Source organism: Calonectris borealis, chromosome 12, assembly GCF_964195595.1.
Source record: "Calonectris borealis chromosome 12, bCalBor7.hap1.2, whole genome shotgun sequence".
Taxonomy (NCBI): domain Eukaryota; kingdom Metazoa; phylum Chordata; class Aves; order Procellariiformes; family Procellariidae; genus Calonectris; species Calonectris borealis.
Window position 1 is genome coordinate 18,033,990 of NC_134323.1, and position 20,959 is coordinate 18,054,948.

At 40.0% G+C, this 20,959-nt stretch overlaps 2 protein-coding genes across 2 annotated transcripts in view; both read right to left on the reverse strand.

Annotated features, from left to right (window-relative positions):
- Positions 1-306: 306 nt before the first annotated feature.
- On the reverse strand, positions 307-7,930 carry GCSH (glycine cleavage system protein H). Its single transcript, XM_075161479.1, has 5 exons — positions 7,795-7,930; positions 4,041-4,120; positions 2,742-2,805; positions 1,019-1,150; positions 307-436 (listed from the first exon to the last, which is right to left on the reverse strand). Exons 1-5 carry the CDS (start codon positions 7,916-7,918, stop codon positions 339-341), a joined length of 498 nt encoding a protein of 165 aa, XP_075017580.1. The 5' UTR covers positions 7,919-7,930; the 3' UTR covers positions 307-338.
- A 330-nt stretch (positions 7,931-8,260) lies between these two features.
- The window catches only part of PKD1L3 (polycystin 1 like 3, transient receptor potential channel interacting), a 42,644-nt gene continuing 29,945 nt past the window's right edge, over positions 8,261-20,959 (reverse strand). Inside the window, exons 33-43 of the mRNA XM_075160728.1 lie at positions 20,501-20,597; positions 18,924-19,064; positions 18,012-18,197; positions 16,822-17,149; positions 15,618-15,751; positions 14,592-14,719; positions 14,091-14,251; positions 12,221-12,431; positions 10,727-10,828; positions 9,469-9,600; positions 8,261-8,634 (exon numbers count right to left, since the gene is read on the reverse strand). Coding sequence (XP_075016829.1) covers positions 8,524-8,634; positions 9,469-9,600; positions 10,727-10,828; positions 12,221-12,431; positions 14,091-14,251; positions 14,592-14,719; positions 15,618-15,751; positions 16,822-17,149; positions 18,012-18,197; positions 18,924-19,064; positions 20,501-20,597 — 1,731 coding nt within the window. The 3' untranslated portion in view covers positions 8,261-8,523. The remainder of the gene's footprint in view (positions 8,635-9,468; positions 9,601-10,726; positions 10,829-12,220; positions 12,432-14,090; positions 14,252-14,591; positions 14,720-15,617; positions 15,752-16,821; positions 17,150-18,011; positions 18,198-18,923; positions 19,065-20,500; positions 20,598-20,959) is intronic.

The following is a 20,959-nucleotide window of genomic DNA, read 5'->3' on the forward strand; positions in this document are numbered from 1 at the left end:
ACAGTCATGTGCCTACAACAGAATTACTATATTAAGGCTGCTGTTAATAAATTTGATTGTCAAACGAATCTTGGGAAGTATATATTTTAGCAAATAAATTTTGTTTCCCAAAATATCATAGATAACATCCTGAAGTTACATAAATCAGATAATCTAGAATAAAAAACCCTCACAGGTATGCAGATGTTAAACATTTTTATCACTGCAATTATTTATGGCCTGTATATGTGATCAGAAGTGGTATTTTTCAGGTTGCCAAAACTGGATATTCTCTACTTCACTGAGTGATGACAAACTACACCAAAATATTTTATATGGATTTATTTCATTATTCCAGCTCAGTCCTCAATGGATTTTATGTATTTCTCATAGGCATCTTCATTCATCAGTTCATCAAGTTCAGCAGGGTTTTCCACAGTCATCTTGATAAGCCAACCTGTAGTTAGAAAATCAAAAAGAAAAACAGTTGCTAATATCCTACAAGAAAGATTAATTCATGTTACTACCTTAGAAAACTACTCCCAGTAGGCATACAAGCCCTGTAACACTGCTAGAATCAACAGGACTTCTTGTGCAGGCAAAACAATGTTTCAATACTTTAAAAACTGAACAAACACCTTGTCATAGGAAATGGCCTTTTGAGTCAGACCAGCTATCTAACTTAGTTCTGTCTCTGACAGTGGCATCAAGGAGACGCTGTCTAGGAAGAGTAAAAGAGCCTGACCTCTCAGTATCATGAACCATTACAAGATCAAAAAAGAGAAATGCGATCAAGGGAAACAGATTTAAATTCAACCACAGTCTATGTCTGAAAAGAACACATTGTAAAACAGCTGTCAGCAAAGATAAGACTACAAAAATACTTCAATGTTAAATTTTATTGGGCTTGAACTATATTCAATATATTCCATTTAACCCTCCACACCATTAAACTGGAAGAACTAGGAATTGCAGAGCCTTGCGTGATAGCAAGAATCCAGGTGGTATTAATTACTGAAAAATAAAAATGACATCTTACCATCTTGATAACAAGATTTATTGACAAGCCCTGGGTTATCTGCAAGGGCAGCATTAATCTCAGTCACTTCTCCTGAGAGAGGAGAGTAGAGTTCACTAGCAGCTTTCACACTTTCCAAAGCTCCAAACTCATCTGAAACACAGAATATGATTGAACGCTTTTAAGAGGAAAATACAAAGCGCTTTAGTTTTTTAGTCAGACATTCTGGCGATGACCTAGCCATTGAAAAAGTGTCTTGATCTTGAGCAAGGAAAACTGTCAAAGAGACTGAAGTCACCAACTTTATGACAACGATCAGCAGTATTAAATTTGGTGTTTATGCTCCTGAATTATTCTAGGGAACTTGCATAATGCTAGCTGTCTACTACAGAAGGGATGGAAATTTCTTACCTTTGGCTAATCCTTTGGCTAAAGGCCTACAGCATATGATATGATAAAGGGTTAGAAGGAACCACATCCAGCTCTTGCTGCAAGAGACCTAAATATGCCTTTTATCTAGAATTTAAACCTTTTTATACATGATTTGGTTAAAAAATAGACTCAGCCACAATTTCAGGAATCCCAATTTTTCTTCAGAAACACCGTGTTGGTTACATTTGCACTCACTGGAAAACACACATTAGTATTCAGAAGCACCACACTGGAATCACCCAGCCGCTCTTCCCTTTTTTCTATTTTGTAGGCAGTTATGGAAATGGTGCTTGCAGCAATATTAGTCCAGAGTAACTGTAAGCCACAAGCAAACAAGACAGAGGCTGGAGGAACACGGAGCTGTCAGAAGAGCAGATAGGCATCAGCACAAGGAATCAGAGAACAACATGTTCTGGGAAAGCTTGGAATTAGACTAAGGCCAGAGCGGATAGAAAAGAGAAGAACTAAATGGAAATTAAATTCCTTCCGATAAAACAAAACTACAAGTTCGTTAATTAAAACCCTAAACAGAAAGGCCTTTTGTCTAACATTCACCATTCAATGCAATGTAATGGATTTGGCCAAAACAGTTCGATACAGACCTATTCCACAAGAAGGATGGCAAAAGAAAGGCCCGCTACTTTACCTCAGTAAATCTACGTTCTTGTTCTGCAATGTCTGAAACGAACGGCAATCATTTCTTCACATACTAGTGAGACAGCTCTCCATGTAAATACAGGAATAGGCTTTTTCTTTCTACCTGTTAATGCTCACTCGTCTTTAACATGGAAAATTACATAACTGAATGATTAAGAATGTAACAATTTGTATGCTGCTACTGAGCAAAAACCTATGATTACAGTTGATACCCAAAAATTACTGAGTCTGTATATTCAGAGAAAAATTAGAGCTTGATATCAATTAGATGTTTCACATCGTGCAACTTGTGAAATGCGTAACTGCAGAATTACAAATAAGCCAGCCTAAACACTAGCAAGTCCAAATCAAAGCATAAATATTTTAAAAACAGAGTATATATAAACTTATTACAAAAACATATTTCAATGTTCGATTTTTAAATAAATGTCTTCACAGTTTAATAAGCAGGTATTTTCTGCTACCATGCATGGTCTGACAGTGAGAATTTGAAATTAAAGCTGTCTCTTGTAGAAAAACCTGAATTTATTCTGCATCCAGAAGATTTAAAATGGTATTAATGAACATAAAGATTACTTTGTAAAATTCATCTTTGCAAAGGGACAGTGGGACGAGTAGAGTAATTACTTCGTTAGAAATTAGAGCTGAAACTTACCATGTTTACTCAATTTCATCCCAACTTCTGGAAGACTACAGTAAACAACATCTCCTAATGCTTCCTTAAAAGAAAAACAAAAGCATCAAAGCATACATTAAAGAAACTATACATAAGAGAGATCTGATACAGTAACTCTAGAATCACTGTATATAGGTAATCTCTGTCTCTAAATTTAGTTCTCATTCTTTAAGGACTGCATATTTTTCACTTTTTGTTTTTACATATTTAACTTGAAAAAACTGTTTTGTTGTCATGCCCCAAATGCCAAATTATTGTTTATCTGTTACAGTGTTAGTAACCCTCAGGCTGAGTTACAAGGTTTACATACAAATTTCTTCAGGCAGAATGAGAAATAACATCTGCTGATCTTCTTAGCATCAGCTAGAGTAACAACAGTTTTAAAGGACAAAGTTCCCAATGATTTGAGGGAATTATCTTTTTGTTACAAAGTACAGAGGATTTACTTCCAGTGCGATTTGAAAGAAAACGCAATGATTCCTCCCCAGAGACACGGACAACTGGAGAGTGTACAGTTTGTCCTTACTGACTTAATAAGGAGCCTTATCACCATAAGAATCGGCTCAACCAGAATAGGCTTCTGCCTCTTCACTGACGAATGTACCCAATCTCACAAAAGACTAGGGATCTTACAGAGTATTAGTGTTATTTACAGAAAACTGAGATTACGGGAGATACTGGTTGTCCTAAGAAATATTAATTCCACTTCACTGATAGCTTCTCATATTAGATTTTCTTAAGTTTCGCATACAGTGAATCTCTACCCTGAATTTGCCTGTGACTATTCCAAATCAAGTACTTGCACGAAAACAAAACAAAACAAAAAATCCAAAGGAATTCCTATCCTAGAGCAAGAAATATATGCCATGTTGTACTTCTATTCACAATTGTTCTTTAGTCAGAGGGATTGCACCGTATTCATGTTCAAGGGAAATTTGGCCTAGAAAGCGCACGATATCCTCTTCACATAGCCGTGAACTCCTCAGGCCTACAAGAACTGAAATAGTAAAGGAAGTTTTAAATTCTGCTGAACCGTTAAATTTCTCATCACGTTCAGCTCTCCATAGGCTCAATCTGAAGTGATTAAGAATTTATCAAAATGCTGAAGCAGCATTCACTTCACAAATAATGTGATAAATCCAAGTCCAAAAATCTCGCTCCGTGTATAGCGCATGCAATTAGAACAATAAAACCCAGTAACTGTCCAAAGAGCAAGGACAACAGCAGGTATGCCTAAATAAATACTGCAGACTTGGGTAAGGGGGGAGGGATCAATACCTGTGCAAAATTGCTGATTCCTACTGTTCCAATGCCATTTTCAACGGATATCCATTCATGCTTGTCTGTGAATTTGCGGGCTAAAACGAAACAAACTTGATATTTCAGAAATAAGTGACATGTTGCTCACTTAAATGCAGTTACACATTTGCAGGCTTAAAACTGGGTTTTTTTTACTGAGGTTAGTTTTGTTCATTTTTCTTGGAAAATATTTTAAACAGCACATACAATTTACAGAAGCATTTTGTTCTGCTCATGACATGCTTAGTGACACAGTAGAAGAGAGTATTACTAGTTCCTGTGCAATCATCTAGAAATTGATAAAGTACAGGAGCAAAAGGAGCAGTTCTACTTCAAACAAAACTATAAATCTAAAGCATGTATGTGTTCTTTGCTCATAGTTATGCATTTCAATGATAGCATTGTGACTTTTCAAGCATATTTAGTGTTTGTTTCTGACAACCACTTTATTATTCCTGGGAAGGCCAGTGTTAATGACTCATTAGAAACAGTGTCCGCATTAGAGCATCTCATTCGAAGTACTTAAATAGAGCCATCATCTGAAGTAAAAAAGTTGCAACCTAGCTAGCAAAAGTGGCCGATTCCCTTCCCTCCCCCTGACATTTCCTATAGAGTCTATTTTTCCCTGTTTAATGTTGTCACAGATCTATGTACAATTAAGGCAAATTAATACAGGGCAAATTAATAAGGTGACTCATACAGGCAACTGTTACTTAAGAGAATTTGCTCTCTGTTAATTCTGTTACTGTGAGAAGAACACAGTAGTTATTCTGTATAGTTTTAAAATAAGCACATTTAAGACCCTGTTAAGTCTTACAGTCTTACAATTCTACATATATTTTATATCTGTAAGATTCAGGGCAGCTTGAACTAGCTTTTATTAGGAGCAATTCTTTTTATAAAGTCATATGGAGAAACTTCAAAAGAAGTAATTGAAACAGGCAATTTTTCCTGCTAACACTTTACCTGGAACTTTTCTTACTCTGAGCATTTTCAGCCTGCTTTGTCTGTTTTCTCACTTCCATAGTTTCCCCATAGATACTTTTTAATTTTCACTTGTAGCACCTATCCAATCAGGCAAGGGATGTTGCAGAAGCTGGAGAAGATAACTTCTTCAACAGAGCTCCCTGTGTGACTAGTGCCAGACTGCCGCAGCTGGACTTTCCTTTTGAGTTCAAAATTCTCTGCTCTCAGGCTCTTCCTCTAGGCTGGACTCCTTATACGCACTTAGAGAAATTACACTTCTGCAAATCCTTGTATCTTTTCTAAACTTGTACATGAAGGAAAACAGAGGTTCTCACTGTAGACCAGCTAAAATCTTTCTACTGTCAGTCAGTCATATTTTAAGCTGTTTCAGTTGTAGTGATTCTCTTATTTATGTCTGAACATGTGTAAGAGAAGCAAGTCTCAGCTAAAATGGTTTGTCTTTGAAGATAGCCTAAGTTTTATAGGCCTCAGTAGAGCAATACATGTTTTTGCAAGTACAGTACACGAAAAAATTTGAGTAAAATGCAAATATTAAGTATTTTTCCATTAATTATCACTCAAAAAACCCAGAGAATTTCAGCTAGCATTATTTATACCTACAAAAATCTCTCAGGACACATTCTAAAGAACAGAAGAAATCAAATGTCTTGCATCATTTTAGGTCAAGACATTAAACCCATAGGAATTTCATTGGAAATGAGTAATGAACCATAAGAACGGAGAACGACATAGAATCTCAAACCCAAGCTGAACATTTGTGACATTACACATCACAAAGAAGCCAACCAATATCTTTTTATGTAGGATAATAATATTGTATAAGAGTTGTTTATAAAGCAAGGTTTAAAAAAAAAAAAAGAAACCCAGAAGACTTCCATGATCAGTTTGGAACACAGCAGTAAAATGTTCTCAATGGTTAGAAGAGCACATAAGCTTCTTGTAGGACCAAAAAAAAAAAGTGAAAAATGAAAAATTGTAAGCATGTAACAAAAGAACACTGCAAATAAAGTAAAGGTCAAATTAAAGAGTTAATAAGTAATCTCAAAATTTGAACTTTGAGCTTATGTGATCAGCCCATTAAATAAATTAAACTAATATGAAATGTCAAAGCATACCAAATGTCTTCTGTGAGCATTCTTCTTCAGAGAGCAGCTAAATTTACTCTAGCTTCATTCATTTCAACATGACTTTGGTTTCAGCCTAACTAGCACATTCTGAATTCAGACCTTCACTTAGTTTAGCCTGCCTCTATCAAATATTTCATAAATATATACCTGAAGAGTGAAGGAAAACTCACACCTCCACAAAGAGGCATACAACATTTTTCCTCTCTGCCTAAAACAAAAACATAATTTATGTTATTCCTTCAAGTTATATCTATAGAAAAACAATAGGTCTATTAAACAATTAGAATAGTGAAAAAAGCTTAGATCTTGGCTCAATTTGTAAAGAATGACTAATAAATTTTATTTCTTTCACCTGCAGCAGAAGGCAGTTAAACAGATAGGTTAAAAGACTATCTGGAAGGAAATTTATGACCTCTTCTTAGTGGCAGTCATTACTTTTACAGCATATTCTCCTCCTCTTATCTTCTACCTTTTCAACATTTCTATTTGCTGGAGTACCACAGATTCTGTTTTTCAGACTTCTGTGGCTAACTTTCATTCAAAGAGAGCTTCGACAACAGGAGATACTTTCAGAATCAACGACATTAACTGCAAAATTACACCAAGCATTGACATGCAACTCCACCTCGTGCCTTACCACTTCTGTAGCTATACTGCACAGGAGCTGGTGAGACAGAGCCAAACTTCTGTAGCCCAAACAGGCCCAAGGCCCTGGTTTCCTGGCAGCCCACGCCAATCCAACTGCTGCGGCTGCTGCAGGCCTGCCTCCTCCATCCACCCATTTTTGCCCCTTTCTTGTACCGCTGCTGATGCTCCTTGGAGCTATCAACAAGCTGTTTCAGCATGACGATCCCAGGAAAAGCTATCCACTTTTTTTGTCAAGTTTGTTTTCTCCACGCTCGGCCCACTCAATGAAGCCTGCAGCCGGGGCCAGGAGGGGACAGGGCCACTTTGCTGAAAAACTGCCGCATGGAAAGGAGATTAAAAGTTTTCTGCCAATTAATGGAGATGAACCAGCTCCTCATGGGAGGAGGAATTGTGAGAGTGTCAGCACCAGGACAAGGGAGAGGTAAAACCCGCACTAAAAGCAAGGAGGCATTAACTGCCCCCCGCAGCTATGAGCCCTCGCAAGGCCTCAGCCATCTTGCGAGGCTTTTCCCCATTCCCATGCGGAGACCCCTGCACCAGGAGATGACCCGTCCGAGACCAGCGCGGCTCAGGGGAAGCTGCAGCACCCCGCGCCCCCCGGCCGCGCTCTTCCCAGCCGCACGGGCACGCCTCGCTACCGAGTACTCCTGCACACCCCGAGATTTAAACGCCGGGGCCGCTGCGCGCACAGAGCGGGCAGGTCACCGCAGCCCTCACCGGCCGTTGCAGGCGGGAGGCTGGCGGCCAGGCGGGGGCAGCCAGCGGCGCGGCCGGCACCGCTCCTCCGCGGGCTGCGCCGGGAAGCGAGGTCGGCCCCGGCCCGCAGCACCTGAAGGCCGGCCCGGCTGCAGCAGCCCACCCTCCCCTGCCGGGAGCCCTGACTGAGGCAGCGACGACTCCTCGCAGAACCGGGCCGCTCTCCCGCTGGCCACCGTGCGCCTCCCTCCCGCCGGCCCCCGGCCGCCACTCACCGGACAGCACCAGCGAGCTGGTGCCCAACCTCCGGGCCGCGGGCACCCGCAGCGGCGGCGGCGAGAGGCGCGGGCAGCGCGGCACCAGGACCGGCCCGACCCGCCGCAGCGCTCGCCACGCCATCTTTGTCGGGGGCGGGCGGGGGGCGGTGCCGCGCGGAGCTCCCGCCTCGCGGGGGCGGTGCCAGGGGCGGCCGTTACCGCGCGCGGGAGGGGGTGGCTGCCGCCGTGTCCCCTCAGCCGGCGGCGCGGTTGCTGGCGGGGGTTAGCGGTGTCCGAAGAGCCGTCTGGCAGCCGGGGAGCGAAGCTGCTTCGTGCCCCGCTGCAGGCCGCTGTGCCCGGGGCGGGAGCGGGAGCAGGCCGGCGGGCAGCCCCGGCGGGCCGGGGGAAGGCAGGCGGTCCAAGGGGGTCGCCATCTTTCCATGGCGCTTGCTTGGCGGAAAGCGAGTGGTTTTAGCCAAACGGTGCAACAAAGGCTCAGTGTTTATTAAATACAGATGCAAGGTCTACAGGAAGTACACATGGGACGCTTTATCTCAGGTTTAGCATTATTTCTTAGCTAATATTCCACAATAACATCAGTCAGCAACAGTTTATTGGTTGAACGCCACAGCATTTTAGTCAGAAGCCACGATAACCTAAGTATAGCCACTGCAGCTGATAGTAAAAAGTAAATCTTTCACCCACGAAGTGACTTTTCATTGTGGTTAACATTTAATCGTTGACAGGTTATTTCAATTGATCATTAGTGACTGGCTTCTCTTCCTTCTTGCATTTAATCCCGAAGAAACTGAAAAGTTTCATCAGCATTAGATCAACAATCTCCTCTTCTTCTGAAGCCTAAAGTAACAACGAGAAGTAAGTTACTCGGAGGCACAGACCAGAAGCAGACACGGTCTCTGCTGAAGCCACAGAAAGTCGCAAGAGAAAACCTCTACTTGAGGTGAAATCAGCCAATGTTCACTCTAAGCAGAGCATGAGTAACTGCCAAAGCAAAACATCACGCCAGTATTTCTATCAAGACAAAAGTCCCAGACGAGCATGGACATTACAGAATAAGTTTTGGCTCTGTCAAAACCTATGGAAATCTTGCTACAGGAGCCTGGAGTTCACTTGCCAGCTACCATACAGCTAGTGGTATATACAATGAGCTACCCACCATTTCTAGATGAGGTAAACGAGAAAAACTAAATATATCTTGTTTCCTATTGACCATATCCTTTGTTTTCTTCTCCCTTGGCTTTACATTGTAGAGGAATTCTGGACAGTACTGCAGTATTAAGCTGGATTCCACACCATGCTATCAATAGCTTGAATGGGTCAGGCACTCACAGTGACATGTTTAAAAGGAGCTGTAAAGTCCTTATGGAGTCAGTACCAGTTTTGGCACTGACTTCAGTGGAGCTGGGGCACAAGTTTACGAGTTTTTTGCTGGATTTAGTATGTGAACAGAAGGCTACAAATCAGATCTTGTACTAAATCTGAACAGGGACTCGTCTGAACAGGAATGGACAGCGTAAATCTGGAGAATCTGAAGTGTGCTTTATGTCTCAATGTTGACTTCTTAAGAGTTGGACTGAGTTTACATGGGTTTCATCTGATGGTAGAATACCTAAATCATGAGTAAGCACTGCACAATAAATGTTAAAAACGGCAGGAGAGCTTCATACGCACCTGGTAGTGCTTCTGCTCCTCACTAAAAGCAACCAGAATCACCGAAATGAACAGATTTAGTACCACAAATGTCATGAAAATTATGCAGGATCCAATTAAGAATGAGCCTAAAATTGGGTTGTATTCCAAGACCTGTAGTATTAATAAGGTAAGACATCATATTTTGATTGTAAAAAAAAAAAAAAAAAACCAAAAAACCAAAACAACATACATACAAGCAGTTAAGACACAATAAGGAGTTTGTCTCTGAAAATCCCTGTGGCTAATAAATTATGCTATATGTATTATATATTTTTTTTTCTCCTTTAATCACTTTCCTATGTTGATATGACATAGTACGAAGATGATAGAGTATTTTATTTATATGATATATGAATATGGGCAATCTTTGGGGCTTTTTAAGTATTTGCATTTGATTGTAAGGGTATGAAAGTTTTATGTGAAAGTTGACAAGCCTGGAGATCTGTTTATCCACAGAACAGCTGAAGCTCCATCATGCCTCAGCTTTCAAAGTATAGATGAAATCTCTCTAAGCTTTTATTTAGTAGTGTCTTTACAAAGAAGCCCAGTCAGACTGTCACAGACACGTATCAACTAAGGGTTGTGTAAAAATCCACACTCCTCATTTTCATGTAAGCTATAACGTAGGAATGTATTTTCATAAGTAGGATGTAGAGGTGAAAAGCTTTATGCCTAATTACCAATCTTCAAAGCTACCCGTACCCTGTTGGGTCCATGGTCTAAAAACATCCACCAGGGAGGACTTCACTGTCAAAGATATCTGAGAACTAGCTTAATCCACAGAGTCATTCAAAGGATATTGTAATATTTGAAAGAACTTAATAAAAAAGTCAAGAATAATAAAACCAAATGTAACATAAAGTTCCCTTGTGGAAGGCCTTGCCTTTCTTGAGAAGCTGATGGATGTGTGTTCAGAACAAATGCAGGACATCGGTCACATTTCTGTCTGTAGCTTTCTAAGGAAATTACTCAAAACTTTCAGTAGTCAATAAGTAACACACCTAGTTAAAATGGGAGCACTTTTCTCAATGAAACATTCATTACGAGTCTACTGATGGTCAAAATGGGATGTGAGATATATTTCATTAGGTGTCTTTTTCTCGTCTTGATGGAGTTTGCAAAATTAGATTAATGTCTAGCACTAATTGAAAGTCTTTCTATTTGCTGGTTCAAAGCATATTTGATAGCTGAGCTGCTAATTACAGAGTGATAAACTTCTCAAAATCAGAGGTGGTACCTCCTCGTAGTTGAAGATTCCCAGCTGAAGACTGACCATGGTCTCTGCAGAATCGAAGAGGGTTTTGTAAGAGTAGAGCTTCCAGCCAAATATCAAGTTTGTCTGCAGAGGGAAGAAGGCATATCTTGTGTCATGATCAGAGTACTTGCTGCAAAACCAGCTAATGACTGCTGTATTCAGAGAAAGCCCTCCTAGCTTGTCATCAGAGCCATGAAGATTTTTTTGTGTTTTGGGTTTTTTTGTTTATAAACATGGGAAACATCAGACAAGGTCACAGAAGAAGACTAACCTAGAGCTAAGAACTGGATTCACACTTTCTGAATGTGTTTAACTGTAAGACCTTTTATCATGGATGTGAGAACGTCTTTTATCTGCTCAGCTTGCCACCAGATATGTAAAAAATCTGCAAATACATGACAAAATCATGAAAGTAATTTAGCCCACCTCCAAGTAGCAGATTTATCTCCGCATAATTGACTAAATTATTCATAGCCACAAACGCTTGCCTTTCAGTGCACAGAGCCTTCCCAATTGGCAACCTCTTTCTTTGTCCTCAGTCACCAAGGTGCTATTTTCTTCTTTTATATCTTGTGGGCCTACTGTGTCTGATTTAAATGGGGGCTGCTGCAGTCTCACCTTTTTCTCCATCCCTCTGCTTCTTTCTTTCACAGCTCCATCACTTGCATGATGTGACAACAGGCTGCGTCATGGAGCCGATCTTATCACTTATTTTACCTGTTAAGTTTGTGGCCCCAGCAGTGCCTAAAGATACTCAGTTGCTAGAGTGTCAGTGCTGGAGAGAGAGATGAGGAACATGAAATCAGGCAGTGCGAGACTGCAGCAGGTCCCGTTTATCAGAGGACTGCCCTTTACAGGACAGTTTGGATTTGGCTCAGATGGTTTCCACTTTTTCAGTGATTTTGCAATTGAGACGTGCTGAATCTCCCACATTAATCTGCCAGAAGATTTACACAAAACGTTTCAGCTGAAACGCTAAATATACATAAATAGTTGCAGTCCAATAATTCTTTAATCTCCTTAGAATGAAAATATCATTTCATTTGCATAACAAGTATTCCTATAATAGGAAGAAAAATAATTATTTCCCACTTAAAAACTACCCAAACAGAAAATGGCACTTGCTGCACTCTCCCCAATTTGAGCTTTATCCAGAAAATGACTTTTCCTGTATTTTGTTCTTTGTCACACCTATTACACACAGAGAATCCATTTTTTCATCTCAGTGTGTGTTTTTTGCACTAAATTTCAGTTTGCAAAGAACAGACAAGTGGATATTTTAACTTCTCTTTTACTTATACTGAAGAATCGGGCTCCAAGCTGCTAACGTTGGTTAACCTGCTAAGATTTAGAAAGACAGCTTTGTTCGGTTTTATATTTCAAAGCTATGTTGCTTTCAGCATTCAGAAATAATTCATTTAACCTGACAGTACCTGGATGCAGACTGCAGACAACAAAAACCACAGTGGTACTCACAGCAATGGAATAGGCGAGGAACATGATTGCAATAACAGTGATGAATCCAGAGATATCACCCCATGCCCTCCTTAGAGTTGAAGTGATCATGTTTAGTTTAGGGTTGAGCCTCAGGAGATGCCACAGCTTCACTGTGGAGAGAAGCACTAGGAATGCAATCAGGTAGCCAAGAACTGCATCAGCTCTTGCTGTTTCATTAAAGCTTACACAGCTGTTAGAAAAAAAGAAAAGATGTAATAGACCGTGCACACAGAAGCCTTTTAAGTGCATAAATGAGTATGCTGGAAAAGCCAGTCACTCTGTCCTTGTTTTCAATGGAGAGCTAACTTGAGTTCTTGCTTGAATGTGCTCGTCTGTACTTCCTGCTGTGTGCACACAAAAAGCTCAGCTGTACATGGCAGAGTTTTTTATCAGCATTAGCTAGAGCTGAGAGAGGGTCTAGGCTGTAGCCCAAATGCTGCTTATTTTTAGCAAGTCACAGTTTAAAGGCAGCTAATGCAAACTTACTATCAAATTCTGACCCTTAGAAAGGAAGACAGGTTCTTCTGTGCATGTGTAGTGGAAGAGGATGGGGTTACTGGTGCTGTGCAGCTAGGAGGAAGCACTAGCTGTGACAGGATTAGCTAATTTCCAACAAGATGTGTGAGAAGGTACTGTAAGAAATGAAGTAAAAGATTGGAGGTCAGAACTGTGATCTGTGACTGAGGCGAGTCAAGTCTTAATGTTAGCTGAAAAAAACTTGGTAATACTTGTATTTACCTTTTATAATTGTTTGTACTTACGATTTTGTTCACAACAGAGGTGACCACAAAAAGCTTTTATAAATTGTGTGTGCTAACATAGCACATGACATGTACCTATATGATATATGCATGCTGCATTAGCAAGAATGTAGCTGTCAGGTTAAAGGAACTGTTTGTTCTTTCTGCTCGTTCAGCACTTGCGAGGTTGCCTCTGGAATATTGAGTCCAGTTTTGGGCTCCCCAGTGCAAGGAGGACATTGAGTCCGGTGAAGGGCCACTGAGATGGTTGGGAGTTGGGGTATAAGACATACGAGAGAAGCATGTGGGAACTGGGTTTGTTCAGCGTGGAGAAAAGAAAGCTAAGGAGGCCTCTAATTGCTTTCTCAAACTACCTAGTCGGTGGTTATAGAGAGAATGTAGTAAGACACTTCCTGGAGGTGCACAATGAAAGGACAAGAGACAACAGCCACAAGTTGCAGCAAGAGGAATTCCAGCTGGACATGAAAAAAACTGTTTTTTTTTTCTCCCACAGTGAGAGTGGTTCGGCACTGGAACAGGGGTCCAGGGAGGCTGTGGAACCTCTGTCCTCAGGGATACTCAAAATTCAACTGAACAAGGCCTGGAGCAACCTAACACCAAATAGGAGGTTGGAGCAGAGACCTCCAGAGGTCCTTTCCTTCCTAAATTATCCATTATGCTAAGACCTCTTTCCTGTGTGTCCTTTTTTTAACAGATGTTATAATTTTCTATTCTGTATAAAATAAGCCATTATTATCTTCTAACCAATGGCTTTTTACAACAAAGAATGAGGCAGATTATGTACTATCTGGATGATTGTCCTGTAGCAGAAAGGCTTGTTGATTCAGAAGAGGGTGATGCAGATAGGGAACTAGCAGCTAGGGAACTTGGTGCTCAAATCTGCTGGATTTTATTAGAGCAATATCAGAAGAAAATCCTACTGCTGACACACATCTAAGCCCTGAAATACTTACATGCTTCATGAATATAGCCAATATAGGGTAGCATTATCTAGCACAGAAAAGCTGCTGACTGGGAAGAGGAAAAATAGATTTGTTTCTGCATAAATAGCACTGACAAAGGATGCACTAACTAGCATTAGTACTTACTCCTCTTTGTGTTCCTGGTAGTAGCTGATGTCTCGGGTCCCAAGGATTGTCCGCTTCACAAACACTGACAGGGCACTCCAGCTAATCAATATAATGGCCATCTCCAGGAGATTCCACTTGCTGTGGAAGTATCTCCATCTCAGACTCTTCATCAGTTTTCCCTGTGAAAAGAGTTTTACTTTTTCAGTCTCATGACTCCATATCATACGATACACCTCTAAAGATTAGGGCCATCCCCTCTGCAATAAAGCAGACTACTGCACCTCGATAAAACTACATCTTGCGCTAATTTCTCATTATCTTTCTCAAAAGAAGCGTTCCAGCCAAATAAAATGTTGCCTTCCTGTTATTTAATACAGATACAGTATCTGATTCAATCTTCCATTGGTGCAAGTCAGCAGCAGCACTACTGAAATCAAGTACAGTCCTGAAGTTTTTGTAAGTGAAATCAAAACCAAACACAAGGTGATGCTGTCAGCCGAGCTTTCCATTGGGTCTCACCTGTACTATCATGTAGTACACAATAAAAAGGAAATAAATTACTTCTGCTGCAACCACAAAGATGTGGAGACTGTTGGTGTATGGGTAAAGCCGGACACTTTGCAGCTCTGCGCTTGTGAAGAAGGCCCCTAAAAAACAAACAACGTTCACCTCAGTGCTCTATTAATTACATCTTCCTGTTTTCATTCAAACAACTCAGTTCACTAGTAAGACTTTCGTACTCGCATTCACATCAATGTGAGACTGAATCCAACTATCAAACTAAGATTTAGACTTGATTATGTGAGTAGCCTTATAAGTGTTCTTTGAAATTTTCCTCAAATAGGAATTTCAGGCACTCGATGGCTTTTAGAGTGCTAGTGCTCTCTTGTATGATAGTATGATATTAATCCCAGCAGGGCTGAGTTTGGATTGGACTACAAATGCAGAAATGTAGCAGGAGGACCTGGAGATGTAAATCTGAATCTCATTCTAAAAAGAAAATGAGCTCAGCTTTGTGGTCTGGTTTGCACATTTTCAAATACTGGGACAGACCTGAGGGAGGCTACTGCTCATATTAAATGTTTTTCTATGGCCCTCAAACCAGAATCTAGTTTCACTATTTTCTTTTTTGTATCCAGATTATGTATTATATGTTACACGGCTATATATTAGAAGACAGACTCTGTTATTTGTACTTTTTGTCTTAATATTGTATTGATTAGCTGAAATGATTAGGAAACAATTTTTCTTGTTCCTGTTGTGTAAATTCTGGAGATTAAGTTTCAGTAGCATGTTTTCTTTATCAGCAGATGACCACAGCATAAGCAAGCATAAGATATTCCATTATGATCTGTATTACTGTGATGCTACATTTTTCCTAAACGGTTTATAAATTTTGCATTGATTCTGTCATTATTAGATTTATTAAAACACTTCTGTTTACTGAATCAAGAACTAGGTAAACATTGACGGCACGTAAATCTGCACTTTGTAGGTGCATTGCTTGCTGTCTTCAGAAACGTGTAACTTAAAAAAGGCTCTCACCTAAAGCATTGGTTTCAAACATCAGGCTTATAATGCAGAACAGGTTCACATTGGCGTTGTAGACTGTAAATTCAACAAACACTGCTCTTGTGAAGGTGTCTAGCCAGACGTTGTTGAAAAGGTACTGGAGAATTCTGCCAAGAAATGTATAGGCAGTGATCTAACTCATACAGGAGAGAAACAGTATCACATGGAGGATAGGAGTGTTTGGATATTATCACAGAGAAAGAGTAAACCAGATGTAAGATTTCAAGAGGACATCTGGTCTGTCAAGTCTGGGTATAGGGGATATTTGTACTATTAGTCTAGGTGGTGAGTTTCTTTTTGGCTCCTCTGGAGAAGCAGGTACCAGATATTGGCCAGTGCTAAACCTGAGATGCCTCAGGTATCCGATCATTTACCTCATATAGGTTCCTGTACAAATATGGATATCTCTGGCAACATATAAGTTATCTGTAAGTTTGGATCTCCACCCCCTGTGGGATACTGCTTCCTGCTCATTCATGTCAGGTCCCTTATCTGCCAAATTCTTTTTGAGTCCTGGGTTTCAAGGCCTCATTTTCTATTATTTCACTGTAAAAAGTATTCCCTATTACTATTCATATTCACACCCAGGAGATTACTTTCAGTACGGTTTCCCTAATTCTCCTCTTTTAAGGTAGATACAAAATTGTCTGCAAGGATCTAGGGAATATAAACACTAAAGAGAGGTAAAGATCTTACTGTGATATGAAAACAGGCAAACATATCATAGTTCAAGCATAGGAACAAGATAACATAAGATTAACATAACAAGATTTAGGCTAAATTATTTTTTCACAACAATTGACATCCCCTTAGAAAATTCAGTATTTTATAAGTTAAAGGCTAGACTAGATCCAACACTGGATTAATACATTGACAGGATTGTTTTACTAGTTTTTCAACGTTACGTGTTTCTGCAGCTATGTAAATCTGGAATCCATGCATGTAAGTTGGAGAAAAAGGTTCTAATTTTGGATCCTGGTTGTTACCTAGCATGGAGCAAGATGATAGGAACATAAACTACAATGATGGCACCACAGTAATATCTACAATATCCAGCACAATGCACAGCAGGAAAACTCAGGATGCAGTCTGAAATGAGTCTTAAACAGGGTAGAGGAAAGAGCATCATTGACGCTACAACAGATACACTAATAATTTACAAGAACATAAGTGGTACCTGGAGGCATTCTTAGGATCAGTTCCCAGGTGAATCACATATCCCCCTCCCCTGTAGATGGCAAGTTTGCCCCAGATGGGGTGCCCTCTCAGTTTGGACTGACTCTGATACTGCCATGCTGAGCTCAAGTCAGAGGAGTTATCGACGACCGAAGTATTCCAGTGTTCTCCATAATCTGATGTATCTTCTGTTTGTAGGGAATATGGAGCATGGCATTCCTGAATCACACGCTGGAGTTTGGGAGAAATAGAGCAGGTGTCTCCTTTCACTCTTACTTGGCGAATTCGAGCGCTACCCACCAGCTTGGAATTGCCATCTGTAATGAATCCTAAACGGGAGATGGAAAAGAGCAGCACTGGCAATATGACAGAACTTTCATCATCTCATTTATGATTCACTGATGCATTCATATTTTGCTATAGATTCTTTTCTAAAAAATACTGTAAGCAAAATAGCTATGGAAATTAAACCCTTGCGTTGATTTGAACTGAGATAGAGTTCAGTATCACTACCATAGATAACAGAGTTCGGTATCACTACCTATCTGTATTTTATACAGAAGGAAACTGAGGCCTGGAGGAGAAAAGTGACTTGCTTCGAGTCACACAGCAGAGTAGCTGTATGCCGTGTTCACTTGGCCACAGTTGGTCAGTGCCTGTCTTGTCCAATGAACAACTCTGCTAATGTACTGCAATATTTACTCTTAAATGTGAGCTGGAAAATGGGTCTTATTTATTACTGGATATGGCTAGATAGAAACATGATAATATTGCATAACTAGCCTTCACATTGACCTAAGTCATGATGCAAACAGAGCTCTCCTGAGGAAAAGCTTTATAGTGCCACCTATGTGCCATTCTTTTCTTGAACTATGGAAAGAAACTTGTGTAAACCTGAGGCATATATCTGAATATCTGGAATAAGTAATGTAAAATGTGAAAAATGTAAAATTACAGTGCAGAACTTTTGGTTTATATTAAAAATAAGGAAAATATCAGGGCACATGAAACTTGGGGTCAGGCTGTGGGGTTTTTGTTATCCACTAGTATTCATATTATGAGAATCCACACCAGTCTTATGCACTCACAGTTTCTTTCTCTGGTCAAATATGTGTGTGCAAGTTAGGGAGATGTATAAAAGATAATGTTTCAGAATCTGGCAAGCTGAAGTGAAACAATGTGACTCTGCACCTTTATATGATCCATAAAGATTTTTGACTAAGGTAGCGTTTGCCCACGTGAAAAAATCCTGATAACTGTAGACATCGTGGAATCCATCTGTAAAGCTGTTCTCAATGTGTTTGTTTAAGTAGTAGGAATTGGGATCTCTCTGCCCATAGGCAACCAGTAACAGCATCCATAAAAACCCCAGATAGGCTGGAAAAAACAAGAAGAGACAGCACATGCGAGCTCAGAATTAACACTGCTGTTCAAAATAGATTGCATGAATGATTACTGCTGTCATCACTTATTAGGTTAAGGAGATGCTTTGCTAGGCTCTGACTGACCAGTGCTAATGAATTTACACAAGCTACTCCAATGTGCTGCAGTTTAAGCGTATCACATTTGGAATACGAGTAGCCGTCGAGAAAATAAGTGGGAAGGCTGGCTGAACACCAATAGTAATGACAGCTCTAAATAAAATGAGTAGTTTAACTTTGTTCCAAGTGAAGTTGAGATAATTTTTTCCATTGCTTTTGGAGGAAATAAAACTGGGGTATAAATCATTATCTATAGATACTATCTGCTTTTAGAAAGATGGCCTCCAAAGATGGCCTCCGTCTGCTTTTTTGATTTCAACTTCATTTAACTGTTGACCTCCTTCTTTTACCCTTTCTAAGTTTTCTTTAACCTCTCATGTGTCTGTAATGTGTTTCTTTACCTTAAAATCAAACCTCTAGCCACACTTTTATCTCCAGCTAACATTCCCACTTCCTTTCAGCTCCAACTGCCACTGAACAGCCTGTCTCTACACCGTAATGGCTGGCAGAAAGTTAAAGGTATGCCCAAACTCTTTCACCCAAGAGAACTATATTTTCACTGATGTAAAAATACTGATGAATACTACTGAATAGAACAAGATAATCTACATATGGGTAATACCCAGGATTTCTCTGATGAGGGCAAATGCTTTCTGTTCCTTCATGCAGCTGATTTTCATTTTCTCCACATCAACTGCAGGAGGTGGCCGGTAAATATTGCTTCTGCTGTCCCTTCGGGCTCCAAAGAGAGGATTTGAATCACCTGTGAGTGAGAGCAGTAAACCCTGGAATTAGTCAACAGAGAATCTATGTCCTGCTTTTTGTTACTTTGGACATTATAAGGAAACATTTCTATTTAATGCTTTTCCTTAGGAAGACAGGGGATGTGACATTAACAATCAGTATAGTAAGGTAACAGTGGCAAGGAAAGGAGCTCACAAACACAGTGTGTTAGGTTTAGGCCCAGGTGTAGTCGAGGTGTCTCTTTCTAGGCTGAGCATCTCTGAAGGTGATGTATTCAGAGCCTGAGACTGATCAGGGAGGAAGCTGTTGTCAGGATTTTTTGCTGTGCCCTAGGACTCCTGTCTGTTGCTATCAGCTTTTTTTAGACATGATTGTGATTGCAGAAGCCACTGTTTGGTTTATGGGTGTAATACAGATAATTGTGGTTATGGAAAACTACGTATACTGAGGACTTTCATATCATAAGACATAAAGGAGGTGGGAAATTTCCTTGAGAGAGAACTTGAGTTTTAGATATGCTTGTCAGATAAAGATCTACCAATCTAGATGAAGAGTGTATTTTGCATTGGGTCATGTGTTTATTTTCTTTAGGTTATGGAATAGTTACAAGTTTTTTCTGCAAGCCACGCCGTGAATACTGAGATGTCTGTACAGAGCTAAAACAAACCTCCTTGTATATCTGATTTTTCTTATGTCTGACGTGAGAGCTAAAATATTTAAGCATGCTTACTGCATACTAATAGCACTGATTCATTAATTTTTAATATAATGGCTTCAGTCAGTTTGCCATATTTTTTTATTTTCTTTTCTAGATGTTCCTTGAACGTTGACAAACTGAAAAGTGATCAGCTATCTACTTGTACAATTCTTGATCTCGTATGAATCAATATAGGAGAATACTTCTTGTTTCCTGAGAAAGGTAAGCCAAGGATGGAGGGGAGGAAGGAGTCAAATGTCAGTATCCTGGCAGTAAGTAGATCCTCCAGTAACAGGAGCAATCTTAAAACAGGACTAGGGGAGATTGTGCATGTATATATATTTGCAGAGGTAAAAATATATGGAAAAAAGATGAACAAGGAAGTATTATTCTTTTGATCCAGAACTTCTTCTCTTTTATCTTTTTGATCATGTGGTCTCTTTCATTAAGTGTTCTGCAAGTTTTATCCAACCTGAACATACACTGGTCTTTATATTTTCTCCAACTGGCACAAAATCAGTTATTTAGCTTTGTTTCCACTTCCACCTTGATCTTGGGAATGCTAATGGGTAGGCACATAGTCACAGCAACTGTGGATTTAATGATTGCTGCTAACCTTGTCAGCTAAGATTCAGGTATATAAAGATAACTAGTGAAGTTCTCAGTTGAGCTGAGGCACATATTTATGCACAAAGCACTCCAAAAGCTTGGAGAACACTTCACTTTCTCTAATAATTTCTCACTTTACAGACAGTTACCTGGTGCAGATAAAGGCCCAACAATAGCTGTGTTTTCTTCATCCTCATGTTCCACCTTCTTCAGAACCAGAGCAAAAAATGCAGCAAATCCCAGCACCTGGAAAGAATTAGCTATAGACTCACCATATGCCCATTTCATATAAAGAAGCTCAGGCTTTGACCTGGATCCCTTTGGATTCAGGCTATGCAGGAGATCAACTGTGCTTTGGCTTTGTTGAACTCATGCAACTGAAGCTTGTAAACAAGAGAACAGTGCACAGTGCTGGGGTCCATCCAGCTAAATTGATTTTGCCATATGACACATCTTCCCTGGTCAGAAACCTCATCACCTATTAAACTCTGACAAAACAAGGGAGATGAAACTAATGGAGTTAATGTCAACAAAAGACAACAGAACTCTGTAAACCACCTTCTAGCTCTTGTTTTAAGGGCAAAGACTTCTCATTTTACATGTTAAAT

Bases quoted from the DNA above. Each gene is read 5' to 3' on its own strand.
- GCSH (XM_075161479.1), bottom strand. From the start codon at position 7,918: ATGGCGTGGCGAGCGCTGCGGCGGGTCGGGCCGGTCCTGGTGCCGCGC. The intron at 4,121-7,794 runs GTGAGTGGCGGC...GTTTCGTTTTAG, and splicing joins CAGCTCGCTGGTGCTGTCCG to CCCGCAAATTCACAGACAAG. The intron at 437-1,018 runs GTAAGATGTCAT...TTCTAACTACAG, and splicing joins TAAATCTTGTTATCAAGATG to GTTGGCTTATCAAGATGACT.